Here is a 14,366-nt window from a genome sequence, read left to right as displayed (position 1 = left end):
AAAGTAAAATCTCTCCCCCTTTCAATTTCTCAGAGCACAACTATATTAAATCATCATGTTAGGCATTCCTGGTCAAATCCAATGCTATACATAAAGTCTGTCATTTGGATAAATTCACCATCATGGCAATGAACTCTGGAAGTACCTGGCTTAACAGTATGCAAGCCAGTCACTTCGCTCATCTAAGAAAATAAAATGGGTAAAATTTAGAATGTAAAATGAGCAAATAAACAACATATGTACTTCTTAATTTTACAATTTATTTGTACAAGACACAGTTTGCACAGTCTTATAAAGAAATTGGAACATCTGAAATATATTAGTTTTTCCAATATAATTAACTTCAATCTTGGGCAAGACATTTTCTTTCTTCTTTAGGATTCCCGTTTCAGTAATACATATGCTCCCATTACTGCCAAAAGAGCATACTGTGAAGAAAACAAAGAATGATTATGCTAGTTCCATGTAAAAGCTCTAAAGGAGGTATCTGCTATGCAGGGAAAAAAAAAATCTCTTTCCAACATTAAGCTTCCTGGACTAGTTGACAATCGTGGTATTAGGACTACAGAGGGATTGAAAAGATATTTTGTATGACCATATTTATTGCAAAATATGTACAAAAGATGTAGTACATGTTGATTTGAGCACAAAAATATATTCGTATAGGCGAGCTGATATCATATGACAAAGGTATGTCTAGGCTGCCCATTACTGTAGTAAACACTGATTATCTAATATTAATTGCTCCTGAGCACACTGAAAACACAAGAAGTCTGCATGAAAATATACTATATGGCTAGTTTTTCCCATGGCAATCAAAATAGTGGATACAGATTAGCTAACTAGATATTTTATGTATGTGGAGCAATTGCTCCTTTATAGAGTTTAACTTGTTATGGCTTGTATAATTTTATAGTTTGAATATAGAAAATACTGCTTACATACCTTAAATTTGGGATAGTCATTCATTATTATGGTAACCATTCCAACGTAAGGCAAAAACCTAATGGACAAAAGATAAACAGACTAATGTAAAATTCTTACAATCATTGAGCGTCTGAGATGCCTAAATATTATCTAAAATAAATAGGTCAGAGCAAGCTGTTTCACTGAAACAAAAGCGTCTAAAGATACTGCAAGACTTAAATTATGCCGAAGAGCATGTGTATTTGAAAACGCAGGAATGGGATGGTGGTGGGGGAGAGAGGTAACTCTATAGCTCTTTTCCTCCCATTAGAAAAAGCTTCATCCTGCTGCATGTTACTTAATATTTGGTCAGACAATATCTATATCTATCTATATGTACACAAGAATGGCAGTTAAGTACTTGTTATACAGCTATAAAAGTATCATCATTTAACATGGGTGAGTGATGTAATTTAGTAAAAAAATAACCTATTAGAACTGAAAGGCTTCTAAAAAATAATTTTGAGTGCAAAGATAGGAACCCAAAATCCTTACAAATAGAAAAAGAGGTAGGTGCTTTTGGGTCAGCATGAACATAGCGATAACAGCAATGAATTTCTGGGTGTCTACATAAAGACTGTCAATTCAAGAATAAACGTATCGCATGAAAAACCTACAAGCCATCAAGAGTGGCTAGATGGCCCAGTACAAATATGTGACTCTCAGGCTGTCAAGACAGATCAGGCCTGATGTGAAGCCCACTGAAGATAACAGGAAACAGCCTGAGGCATCAGCAGATTTTGGGCTAGGTCTTTATGCAGCTTTAGAGCTTCAAACTGGAATAGTAAAAATGATCTTGGCACTAAATGCTTGGCTCAGGGTTGTGGATTACTTTTAAAAGTGTTTTCTGGAAGTTAGTCTTATGGCAAACAGTCAATACGATCAGTCTAAAACAGTGGTGCCCTATGTTTTTCCACAACAAGCCAGATTGGCAGTTTCCATCTGGCCCTGATCAGTGGCCCTGAGTCAGTGCTTGGGTGGGTGCCACAGGACCCTATCTGGCCACATGGAGGAGAGCAGGGGGCATGGCCTGGCCCCAATCCTGCCACCTGGGGGGAAGGAGGCATGGGAATTTGGCAGCAGGGGAGCAGTGTCCTTTAATACCACCACTCTCCCCTGCTGCAAGATTTTCTGACCTGGGGAGCCCTGTGGGCCAGATGCAATAGCTCTTCACACCACATTTGGCCCATAGGCCAAAAGTTGAGTACCTGTGGTCTAAAAGATAAATGAATCTTTAGGTGCATTTACACCCTTATGAGAAGAGGATAAAAATAAAAACAAATCTGAATTTTTCCAGTAATTCTACTAGGAAGCAGGTAGGGAATGACTTTCCAATTCTAAGAGTCTAAAATTATTTTTTCCTTCTTCCCGACCTGGTTCAGGATGAAAATAAGTCTTAAAGATTTTGGCTAACTAATTTTGACTTCATTTCAGACAGCATTACTCAAAACATTTCATTTTGATTTTAAACCAATTTAAAAATAAAGAATAATTCAAAATGTACGACAATTTCAAGCTGGAAAATAAAACTTTTTATTATAAACGACTGAAAAAAGACACCAACAATTTCTAAACTTTTCTGAAAAATCTTTTCAAATTGGTAGTTTTATTGAAACTGATTTTTCCCTGCAAAGAGTTTTTGTTTCGAGTTGCCCTTTTCTGACGGGCATTGTTCGGAGTTTTCCAACTAGCTCTAAAAATCTATTAGTACCAACTATAACACAAAATCCTTTCTAGCATATATTTTTGTTTTCCTGGTGCAGGAAAAATATGTTTAGGGAAAAAAGATAAAGATATTTCTCTTACCCTCTTGCTCTTCCCACAACATCTTTCTTTTCTAGCCAGTTCTGCCCTTTTTTGTACAGTCCTCTATCATCAACTTCATTATTGTCACCTTTAGTCAGAAACTTGATATTTCCATTCTCTCTGGAAGGCAACAAATGGCAGATTACTACTTAATATAAAATCCTATTAATTAACATTTGCAAAAGACAACAAAGATGAAAAATCCTGCCTACATACAAGGTACTTAAAGATTTTATATCAGTCTTCACATCTAGTTCTGCTTGTTCTACCTGTTTATTAAATATCAAGGCATTCATTTTATGTTTTTTATTGACAGATTTGGTAACTCAATACAGAACTGTTTTTAAATTGTTAATAGTTTAAAAGCAAGCACTTAAACACTCAGCGCTAGATCATATACTTGCCACCAGCACCAGACACACGTAAATAATTCCTATTAGGATCAACGGGAGACATACATGCACAGGTGTGGAAAACAGAGCTCTGTTACTAGTATTTTAGGATTCCTACTCTACTGCTAAATGCTGGCCTAGCAAGAACCATGAAATACTGGTTTAAAAATGTCTGAGGAAGTCAAACCAACTAGCAAATTACAGGGCATTTTCATTTTGGCTTACAGACATAAACCCCCCCACAAAAATGGCACTTTAAAACTGTGGAGCTGGGTTGAACTAGCATGCTGCCTCTTCCAGTAAAGTGAGTTTTTTTCCTTTTCCGTGTCTGTCAGCAGCCAAGATTCCCAGAGCAGTATCACAATCATCTCGTATGAAGGACTAACTAGATTAATCAGGTTTAAGGTATCTGAAGTTTGCTTTTGCTGAAATAGTAGCTAAAGTACCAGAATGGGCCTGATAGCTGGAAATTAACTAATAGATTGGACTGATTCCTATATACTTGTTCAATTCACAGCAGTGAACAGTACTGATACACTATGCTTTTCTGAGGATAAGAACTGTAAGGCTTTTCTTGATTCAATGAACTTTTGGTATCCTTTTAAACTGGAGAAAGGATTACATCTATACCAGACTCAGCACTAAAACCACACAAGACTGCACCACAAATGAGAAGCCACGTAAAACTCGCTGTTCTGCAGTGCAATCGCTTCTTTACAGGCAGAATCAATTATGCGTTATTGATTTTGAGTAAAAAAAAATTACTAAATGATAATGGTCCATTTAGAGGAAATCATATGAGGAACTCTGGACATGTAAGGGGCTTTCATTAGAGACATGACTTGGATGCAAAACTTTTATGGTATAACAGAAGTTATACTGGTGATTCAACAGGCAGTGCTCTTCAGGAAGTCCTAGTCCCTTACAGCTGTTAGAAAGCCCTCGGTTGTCTATGTGTCTTGGCTAAACTCTATTCTCTTCCTGTTGCTTCACATTGAAAAAGTAGGCTTTGCTTTGTTCTGAACATTGCACAGGTTACTGTGCCTTGTTAAAAAGCTGCCACTTTTCACTCCAGAAAGGGCTGCATTGGCAGCAGGTAAAGTGGTTCCCCACTCAGTAAGGGTGTAAGCTACTTTGAATGAGCATACCAACAGACACAAAATAATTCATTCTACTATATCTACAGTAATACTGCTGTCTGCTCCCATTTGATATTAATATAAAAAAAAAAAAAAGGAGTTGAAAAAGGCACTGTTTTAGCTGGGGATCTTCCAGGGAGTTTTCTGGAGGACCACAGTTTCAAGTACTCACTCAAAATTAACCATAGCGCAGAAATTTGCCTAACAAAATACTAAGAATGGATCTTTCAGTTAGAACTATAAATTTAACAGCTGGCACTTGCTGAAAGAACAAACAATATCTTCAGTTCACTAAGCTCAGAGAGGCAACTGGAACAACATCCAAAGTCCCAGATTATACCATTACTCTTTAACGGCAAAAAAATTAACACGTATTCTTTTGGAAAGAGTTTTCCATCATGTGCAGCATATGGGTGTCTGTGTTGGTTGCATCATTATTCAGTTATTTCTAATAAACATGTCAGATGTTTATGAAAGATAAAACAGATTTTTCACTAGCTCTTTTTGGAGAGAATAAATCATCTGTGGGACTGCGACTAGTATTACTTCACACAAGGAAAGCAAAAAAGGCTTTTTTCATTCATTGTGTGTCAAATCCACTATTGCTTTTGGAAAGCTCCTTTTATCGATGGCCTTGTATTCGACAGAATTCACTGCACAATTCTGAAAACCAGCACCCTTGTACTATCATTTTTGAAAATGTGTGTTGAGTCACTTTTTCCAGTAAAAAAAGGTCCCAAATCCACAACAGTCACTTTGGACCACTGCTCCGACAAACACATGCTGACTTCAAGGACCAGAGTCTTTGTTACTAGGCTACTCTTTGGGCATGCACACACAAGGTAAGCTGGTGGCAGTTCACCCAGGCAAAGAGGTCTGCTAGTAAAAAGCCTATGGCACGACTCTGGTTGTAAAAATAAAGAAGACAAAGTAGTTTCTTTTACGATGCATGATGTCTGCCCATTTTCAGGAGACAGTATCAAATTACATAGAAGCATTATCATATTTAGAAATAATGAACATGCCAAAGTTTCATTACTTTTCATGAATTTTGATTACTCGGTGAACTATAGGAATATCTCTGCCTTCGACTTTAAAAACAACTATTTCACCAGCTCTGATTGGGTCATCTTGGAAGTTCGTTAAGAATAACAAGTCTCCCCTGTGAAATGCTGGTTCCATACTGCCACTGCAAACAGAAAGAGAAATAACAAGATTATACTGCAGTCATAAGGCTGAATACAAGAACTCAGAAAGTAATACAAAAACTAACAACTCTGGACAAATTTATTATTTTAACCAACCTCAACTTTTGTCCTTTCATTAAACACCTCCTTAGGGAAAAAAACCTCCAAAGAACCATGATCACAAAGCTATTTATCAAGAAATCCCGATATAAGTAACAGCCTGTGAAAACCTAATCCTGAGGTTCCAATGAACAAGTTAGAGTAAATAAGTTGTATTACTTGGATGAAACAGCAAAAGAAAATATAATATTGAGGCGCACCGATACATCAGTCTGATATCGGATCAGTACTAATATAAAGAAAATTGGCTGCACCAGAAATTGGCCTGAAGCGCCCAATAATTTGGCTGATAAAGGCCCATACATGCGCACAGCCACAGTGCAGCACACAGGCAGCAAGGAGCACAGCCTGGCAGTGTGGAGAGCCGCGTGCAGCTGGTAAGTCTGTTGTGGTGGACAAGGTGTGGGGGAGGGAGGGAGGGAGGGGGCAGGGGTAGGTGCTGCCCAGCTGGGGTGGGATGATGTGCAGGACAGAGCTGTGGCTTGTCAGAGGGGAGAAGGGGGAGGGGAGGGAGGGAGCAGCTCCCGCTGCTGCGCCCATCCTGGGAAGGCACAGGGGGGCATGTGCCGCCTGCATTTGCGCAGGGCTGGCGGGCTGGAGACAGGGCTGCATAGCTTCTTCTCTGTGGGAATGGGCTTGGGGCAGGCAGCAGCAGTGCCTGGAGGGGGGCTACGAAGGGGGTTGCAGCCACCCCAAATTTCGCTGTAGTCCCCCCATACCCTGTTCCCAGAACCACCCCCGCCCACCCGGTGCAGCCCTAGATCAACCCCCATCGCACCAGGACGAGCCAGGGCTGTGCTGGGCAAGCAGCAGTGGTGCTGAGAGCACAGCTACGGGAGGCTACGCTGAAATTTGTGGTGGCTGCAGCCTCCTCCACAGCCCCCTTCCCAGAGTCACCTCTGCCTGCCCCAAGCCCAGCCCCCATGGAGAAGAGCCTGGCGCAGCCTTGGCTCTGCCTTGGCTCCAGCCCACAGCTGCAGCCTGCATGCCCCACCCCACCCCACCCCATGCAGATCTGGGGGGGCACGCCCCATCCCCCCATGCCCTCCCAGGTGCATGCAGGGGCAGGAGCTGCCCCCCCCCAACGAGCCGTGGCTCCATCCTGTATCCTGCCCCACCCTGGCTGGGCAGCACCAGTGTCTGCCTCAACCATCACCATGGGGGGCATTGATCTGCAACCCCCCCACCCACCCCTTCATACCCCCACCTCCCCTTCCCACCACAACAGACTTACCAGCTGCATGCAGCTGTATTGGAAATCAGATCAATATTGGCCAATATGCCTCCTTAAATATCAGCTATCGGTACTGGCCCCCAAAATCTCTATTGGTGCACCCCTAATAATATTATGCACAGAAAAGGCTTAACTCTTGCAGTCAGCCTCTCACTTGCATCATGCAGACCTGATTAGCCTGAAATTGTATAGTTCTAGACAGTAACCATCATAAGGGTTCAGTTCTCTTTTCAAAGCCAGTTGCAGCGTTTGGCTTAAAAGGCAGCAGCCTGGAGGAGAGAGCCTGCAGATCCCATTCCCAATCTCTTGCAGAATCCAATTCCAGTGTCAGTCTAAAATCTACAACAAGAACAAGAACCTTAATGGCTTCATATGGAAGTGCTTTGAATCACCACATTCTGACTGAGGTGTTACAAGGCAGGAGCCACCCTTGAATATTGTGGGTAAGGGAGCCATCCAACCTGTAGAGCTTCTGGAAAGACCAAGGAGAGAAGGGGTGAAGCCTGCTGCTGAATTCCAGAGTATGGAGCCCTGTTGGGAACGTGTTTCAGCAGTGGCAGCCTGAGCATTGTCAATGTTAACTCCCAATCGCTCTCTGGTGCCAATGCTCACCCTGCCACTGGAGGTGGGCCCTGATCTGGCCCGCTGGAAGCCCTAGTCTACACTGGCCTGGAGGGTCAAACAAGTTTGACTCCCTTGATTTATAGCATAGTTCTATCTTACAAATATCCAGACAAAATCATTCAAGGATTTGCTAAAAGCCAGTACAGAAACTTGGCTGCACCTAAAACCAGACAAATGGACAGACATTTGCTATCAAAAATCCTACTGTTTATTACAACCTATCTTTCTTGACCTAATTTCAATGCACTTGGGTTCCAACCCAACAAACACCGATATACTTGACATAATATGTTAGCTTTGTATGTTTGTAGAGCCCTAATGGGTTTGCAGGATGAAGCATTTATTTGGCAAAAGTATAAAATTACCTATAGCCATTAAGAGATCTACACCAGGGGTTCCCAACCTTTTTATGCTAAGGACCGGCAAACCACGGACTGGAAGTGGCCGTGGACCAGCATCCTGCGGGCAGGCAGCCAAACCTTTTTTATACTCAGTATGGCTGAGTATGGCTGCTGGTCTGCAGCATGTCAGTCACTTCCAGGCCACAGTTTGCAGGTCCACGGTCACTTCCAGTCCTCAGTAGCCAGCCCGCCTGCAGACTGGCAGCCAAACCTTTGCGGCCTAAGGGCTGGGAACCCCTGATCTATACCACAGATATTTATAAATACCTCTTCAGGGAACAGTTGCTGCCAGCAGCAGCTGGTGCCAGCTCTAACATCAACATAACAAGATTATAAAAACCAAGATCTCCAAGCAAGAGAAATATTATTTCTATAAAAGCCATTTAGATGATAAACTGACAATACCAAGTACTTCTAATTCATTACTTTAAGGTGGAAAAATTATTATGGCGACACAAAGGCTGAGCAAAAGATGTCTGTATCCATTGTCATGCCACAAAGGCCCAAAATTTCTGGCCGTGGCAAAGGTGGTAATAGTTTCTGCCGCTTTATTGCAGCTGCCCACTCTCCAGCTGCCCCAGGCAGACACTCTCAAGGACTGAGGACCCAATTCTGTGCGCCCTGGGAATTTCTGCACAGGACTGGGCTTGTAAAGTCAGGGAAAAACCTGCCTGACTTTCCTCTCTTGCAGAGATGCACCCTGGGCAATCACTGGGACAGCTCTGTATGCAGGGAACCCCGTTTTTTTCTGCTTAGAGAGAGATACCCTAGAGATGACCCAGGGCATGGGGGAACACATTGCCCACTATCCTGCAGGATGGCTGCCCCCATGTGGAACAACAGCTGGTGTACATTTTGCCCCATGAAGAGGATCTGTAGCTGAATACCTCGTCACAGCTGATATACTTTATTTGGTGACAGATGTTTAAACCAGGTGCAAGCAAAATATAGCCTGCAAAAGGATTTCATCTGGCCCATGGCAGGTCCCTCAGTCCCACCTGGCTCAGGTGCAGGGAGCTGCCAGTGTTGCTGTTGCCGCCAGACCTGGCCCTGCTGCCCAGGCACCTCGGTCCACCAACCACTGGGAGCACCAGATGGAGTGGGCAGACAGGGCCTCCATGGAGACTGGTCCAGGACCTGTGAGGATAAGGGATGCTCAGACAGGTGGATGAGATGGGGCTGTGGGCAGGCAGGGAGTGGTATTCAGTGCTGGGTTCCTGGGGTGGTGACAGCATGGGGCCAGGTCCTAGGGCAGAGCCACAATCCTCTGCCTGCCTCTGCAATAGGCACCAGTTCCACAGGCAGGGATCGGATAAAGGCCCTTGCCCTGCACTGTCATCGCTCTGCAATCCCAGCCCCAGCTACCCCTCCCACTTCCTGCCTGCCTGTGGCCCCCCACCCATCTGTCAGGCTGGGCATGCTCAGTCCACTTGGGTCATGGGCCAGTCTCCATGGAGACCCTGGGATCGCCAGGCAGTGACAGCATGGGGCCAGGCCCTAGGAGAGAGCCACTCAGTGAGTTTTGGTGAGCTGCTGACGGCTGGGGGTGAGGGAGGGGGGATTGTTTTTACCTCTCTGCTGGTCAATGGCGGGGCTGCTGGGGCCCCTTCACCAATCAGTGGCAGGAGGGAAAAATGGCATAATATTTAAAACAACAGTTTTTGCGTCCCTGCCAATCAGGAGCGACCTGCAAGTGGGGCCCCTCCACCAATCAGTGGGTGGGCAGGAGGGGGCATGTCAGGGAACCTGCAAGATTAAAGGAGCCACAGCGCACCCCACTTCTGCTGTGAATTCAGTAGGGCCCTACTTATGTAGGCATCTAAACACGAGTTGGAGTTAAATTTAGGGACCTCAGGAAGTGTTGGCCTGTGTACTCGTTTATCAATGCAATTAGATTTTACTATTAGATAAAAATATCACTTGAAATATATCGACATCAAAAAGACACAGGTGCTTCCCTGCTAAAAAAAGGGACTTACGCATACCTGAGTACAACAACAATGGGGCTTTCACTTCCTGTGACGACGATCAGACCTTTCCATATCATAAGTGCAGAAGACACAATCATGGCAAAATTTAGAACTTGGTAATATAACTGCAAAGACACAAACAAACCAAATGATTGGGGGGAAAAAATCCAGTTAACATGGGCTGAGCAAAGAAACAAGAGTAGAAATGCCTGCTACCAACTAGTTTTCACTGATGTCATCATTTCAGCATCTGCACCCTTTGAACACCACCACACCCATACTTTCAGATGAGACAGAGTAAGCCATTCCATTCTGCAAAACTAAACCGCTATTTAGTATATGAAACCTAAATGTTTTAACACACAGTGTAAAGGCACAAGGTAATATCCAGTATTTGAAAGCAAATCATAAGCAAAAAATTAATATAAAAGAAAACAATACTGATGTGTACAGCACTTTGTTAGATGCTCACAAATAATTAAATTGGGCCAAATATGTTAATACAGGAAGCTCTGCACCATTCTTGCGCCACTGAAGCCAATCAAAGTCCTTCTACCATTGACTTTTTTACAGGGTCTAGATTTCACCCAAAGGCAAGATCCTCACCTCTGCTCCAACCTTTTACACAATATAGGACGTAGGGTAAGTCCTATAACTAAACATGAGGTCTGTCATCAAAACTAGCTGTGCATGGATGGTGTACTTTAGCAAAGAACAGTGAACCCTGCATCTGTGCAGAGGGTTAAACCCGACAACCTGTGAGGTCCCTTCCAACTCCATGATTCTCAAGGGCCCATATCAGAAAAGGGTTTGCAGCAGAGAGCCTAGATTTTAGTAGCACAGCCTGGGTGCTGCTGTAACTCAGAAACAACCCAGTATGGCTTTACCAGCCTCCAGAACCATGATTTAGCACAGAGATGGCCAATCTATGGCACGTAGCCACAAGCAGCATGGACAGTTTGCGTGCGACACAGATTGGGGAAAAGGCAGATAGCAGTGGCAGAAGGTGTATGAAGCAGGCAGCAGATAAGACAGAGAGCTGGGCAGGAATCAGAAATCAGAGCAGCAGGTTGTGCAGAGGAAGGGGATTGGAGTAGCACTTTGGAGAGGTTGCAAAGCTAACTTGTGGCAAACCTACCAAAAAAGGTTCGCCCCTACTGGTTTAGATGCAATGGTGACCCTACCTCCTCCTGGGCTGCAAGTTCTATGCTACGCTGCTTATTCTACAGAGAATCTCAACCAGAGCATCTGAGGCTTTCAAAACTGTACTATGTCCCACTACAAATGGACTTCATGGTGTAGACTTCACCCAGAGAGCCAGGCTGATATCAGTTGACTGCTATACCTGCAGGGAGTCCCATATAACCAGAACTATCCTGCAGGATCAGATTTACGCTTCTCCATCTCTCTGACAATACCCTCCATCTCTAGCCAAGACTTTACCCTTCTCTTTAACCAAGAAAAAAAAAATAGAAAAAGAAGAAAAAAACTTGGTGTTTTGCAAAGTGCTATCCTGTTCATGACTGGCTATGCTTTCCTAACCCTTAGAGGTCCTACCGGTTCCTAAAGCATATGGAGGAGAAAAAAGGCCCCTTGTTGTGAACCTATCAGCAACAGTCCCTGTAGTTTCAGGAGCTGGAGAGGAAGGCTGTATGACTCATCCTGTTCTCTCATGTATGCAATTCACATCTGCAAAATATGTCATAAATAGACATGATTTGCTTTTGCCAAAAATAGGGTCAGGTTTTGTATTTTTGAGAGTCTGAGATGTACTCCCCTTTTCAGACTTTAAAGGACAATTCTTACTTAAGAAAGTAGAAGTTCACAGAATCATCAAAAATTAGTCTGGGAGGGACCTCAGGAAGTCATACACACACAATATATACACACACACACCTGCTAAGTGTTTGGTTAACCCAGTGTTTCCTAAATGTTGTGGATTTACATGCTACCACGACAAAGTCAGGCACTCTCCCACCTACCTACTTCAACTGCTGCTTCCCTCACTGACGGCAAATCGGCAACAGCTGAAGTGGGAGGGAGGTGGTCAACTGCCACCACGACTGGCATGCACCCCTTGGCAGAACGCTTTACGTCCTCTCCCCTGAGGAAGTCTGCCCCCCAGCTGGGGAAACATTGGTCTGACTTGTTCTTGAAAAGTCTTAACAGCAACTCCTTGCCTTCTCTACCTAATCTGTTCTAGTGCTTGTCCACTCTCTTAATTAAAAGAATTCTTCCTAGTATCCAAATCACATCTCCCTGTAAATTAAACAATTAAGCCCCCCCTTCTTTTTTTCTACGTGTCCACTATGACAGGGATCGCTATTCTCTATAGGAAACTTTTTTCCTGTATGTGAAGATGTATTAAATCCCTCTCCATTTTCTCCATTCTAGACTACGTCATCTCAGCTCTTCCAGTCTGAAAGCGTGTATTTTCTAAACTCCTAAAAAAAAAAATTATGCTTTTCCCTGGCCTCCAATCTGTCCCGGTGCACTGCCCAAAACAGGCCTCACCAATGCTGAAATGAACTTTTGCAACACGCACACGTCCTTGCTAATACACCCTAGGATGCTACTAGCTGTTTTGCAGCCAGATGACGCTGACTCGCGATCTGCTTGCCATCAGCCGTAACCCTCAGGTCCATCCGGACGGTCCTGCAGTCTAAGCCGGTCACTCCCCGCTTGTATGGGTGCGTTTGTTTACTCTTTCCTAAAAAAAGTGCTTGGCACCTGCCTTCGCAGGGTTTTATTTCTTTTCAGACCGTTACTCCAAAGCACTTGGCTTATTACAAATAACCCGCCCGCCTCGGCATCTCCGAGTGACCCGGAAACCCCCCGGGGAGTCTAAAAGCCTAGAAATAAAAGTGCTAAACTGGAAACTAACTTCACCTTTGCTGCCTTCCTCAACAAGGCCGTCCTGCGAACGCATCTTCGGAGACTTGGGAACTAGACCTGAGAAAGCTCGATCTCTGCTACGAGTCCTGGCTGCTTTTTCCTCTAGACCTGGATACCCGACAGGTGCTAGGATTTGCACTCATGTCTACTTTGCATTTAGGCTTTGGGGCGTTTTCCATCTGCGCGGTGAGCCAGCCGTCCCCGAACGCCACGAGGGCGGACGTGACGACTCTTCGTTCCCCTGCGCCCCGCACTGAATTAAAAGCTGTTTTCCATTAAGACGCCCAAGCTGGCTTCACCTCAACGCCCGCTCCTGCCCAGACTAAGCGGGGTCCCGGCGCGCAGCGACATGAGGACGAGCAGGGGCAGCCTCCGGGCAGGGGTAACTGCCTCACCCCGCAACGCCCTGGGTTTCAAAGCACATTAAGCCACAGGGACAAGCTCAGCAGGGTGGTTTTTTAATTTTATTCTTTATTTTTAAGGAATAATGTGTGCGTGTCCCGGGTCAAACGAGCCCGATCGCTCCCAACCCGCCCCAGACCCACACGCGGCCCCGCTGCCAGCAAGGTCCCCCACCCCAGACTGTGCAGCCTGCGGCTTCAGGCACAGGCCCCCCTACCTGGCGCTTATTCATGCGCCGCAGGTCCCCGAAGAGGTCCATGGCCGGGCGGGAACCGGGCCCAGCGCGCAGCGCGCGCGCGCCCGCCCAGGCTACGGCCACAGCAGGCCCCAGCAGCACCGGGCTGCTTCGCTCTTTGGGAATTGTAGTCCGGGTCGGCCCCGCCCTCCAGCCAAGCGGAGGGAGCGGAGGGCGGGGGAAAACTACAACTCCCAGAATGCCAGCGAAACAAGGGGTCCTGCTGGGATAAAGCCCCCTGGGGTGTCCGCGCACCTGCCTCCCCTTTGGGGATCAGCCCCTGCAGCAGCGAGGGATGGAACTGCTGCAGGCGTCGGGTCCGCTGTGGGGCTGGTTTGGCGGCGCTCATGGCGTTTGAAAGTGTCGCTATTTGGAGCAGGCAGCCGGTGGGGCAGCTCCGCATCCAAGGCTCTGTGCCGTGGACGTAGCTTATTGGCTGGGCGGAAGAAAAGAGGGGAGGAGCCGCGGGCTGTGGGAAGCGCGTGGCTAGGAGATGGGGGCGTGGCTACTGTTGAGAGGGAGGGGATTGGCTGGGTGGTGCTAAGGGGTGGTTGCAGGTGGAGGTGCGGTGTTGCCACGTGTAGTATGATTACCGTATTTATAAGATAATTTCAACCTCGCAATCATAGTAAAAGTGTTCAAAATGTACCAGCCCAGGTTTGTTGGGTGAATCTGATATCTTTTATTAGACCAACTTAAATGTACCACATATCCACGTTGTAGCCATATTGATCTAGAGAAAAAAGCAATCAGGACTGATAGTAGAGATGATATCTTTTATTAGACCAACAAGTTTTTTTGCAATTTTTTGCCAAAATGTTGTTGGTCTAATAAAAGATATCATCTCTACTACCAGTCCAAAATATACCATAATTTTTGAAGAAGCAAATTAACGCAGCATATGCCAAACCTGGGCCACTCTTGATGAGTTGTAACCAACTTTTGGGTTTGCCACCAGCCCTTTCCTACTACTGCTTGCCTCCCGTTTGGGCCAC

At 45.1% G+C, this 14,366-nt stretch overlaps 1 protein-coding gene across 2 annotated transcripts; it reads right to left on the bottom strand.

Moving 5' to 3' along the window:
* Positions 1-240: 240 nt before the first annotated feature.
* On the bottom strand, positions 241-13,483 carry SEC11C (SEC11 homolog C, signal peptidase complex subunit). 2 transcript variants are annotated; one of them, XM_006019101.3, is made up of 6 exons: positions 13,354-13,483; positions 9,855-9,964; positions 5,343-5,492; positions 2,773-2,892; positions 946-1,003; positions 241-428 (listed from the first exon to the last, which is right to left on the bottom strand). In XM_006019101.3, exons 1-6 carry the CDS (start codon positions 13,393-13,395, stop codon positions 375-377), a joined length of 534 nt encoding a protein of 177 aa, XP_006019163.1. In that variant the 5' UTR covers positions 13,396-13,483; the 3' UTR covers positions 241-374. The 2 variants fall into 2 exon arrangements, with proteins under 2 accessions (XP_006019163.1, XP_025054268.1); XM_025198483.1 differs by lacking the exon at positions 13,354-13,483 and adding an exon at positions 12,729-13,254.
* Positions 13,484-14,366: the final 883 nt, after the last annotated feature.

This window comes from Alligator sinensis, unplaced genomic scaffold, assembly GCF_000455745.1.
Source record: "Alligator sinensis unplaced genomic scaffold, ASM45574v1 scaffold347_1, whole genome shotgun sequence".
Classification (NCBI taxonomy): Eukaryota; Metazoa; Chordata; order Crocodylia; family Alligatoridae; genus Alligator; species Alligator sinensis.
The sequence above is the reverse complement of the archived record's forward strand: the minus strand, read 5'-3'. Positions and strand labels throughout refer to the sequence as shown.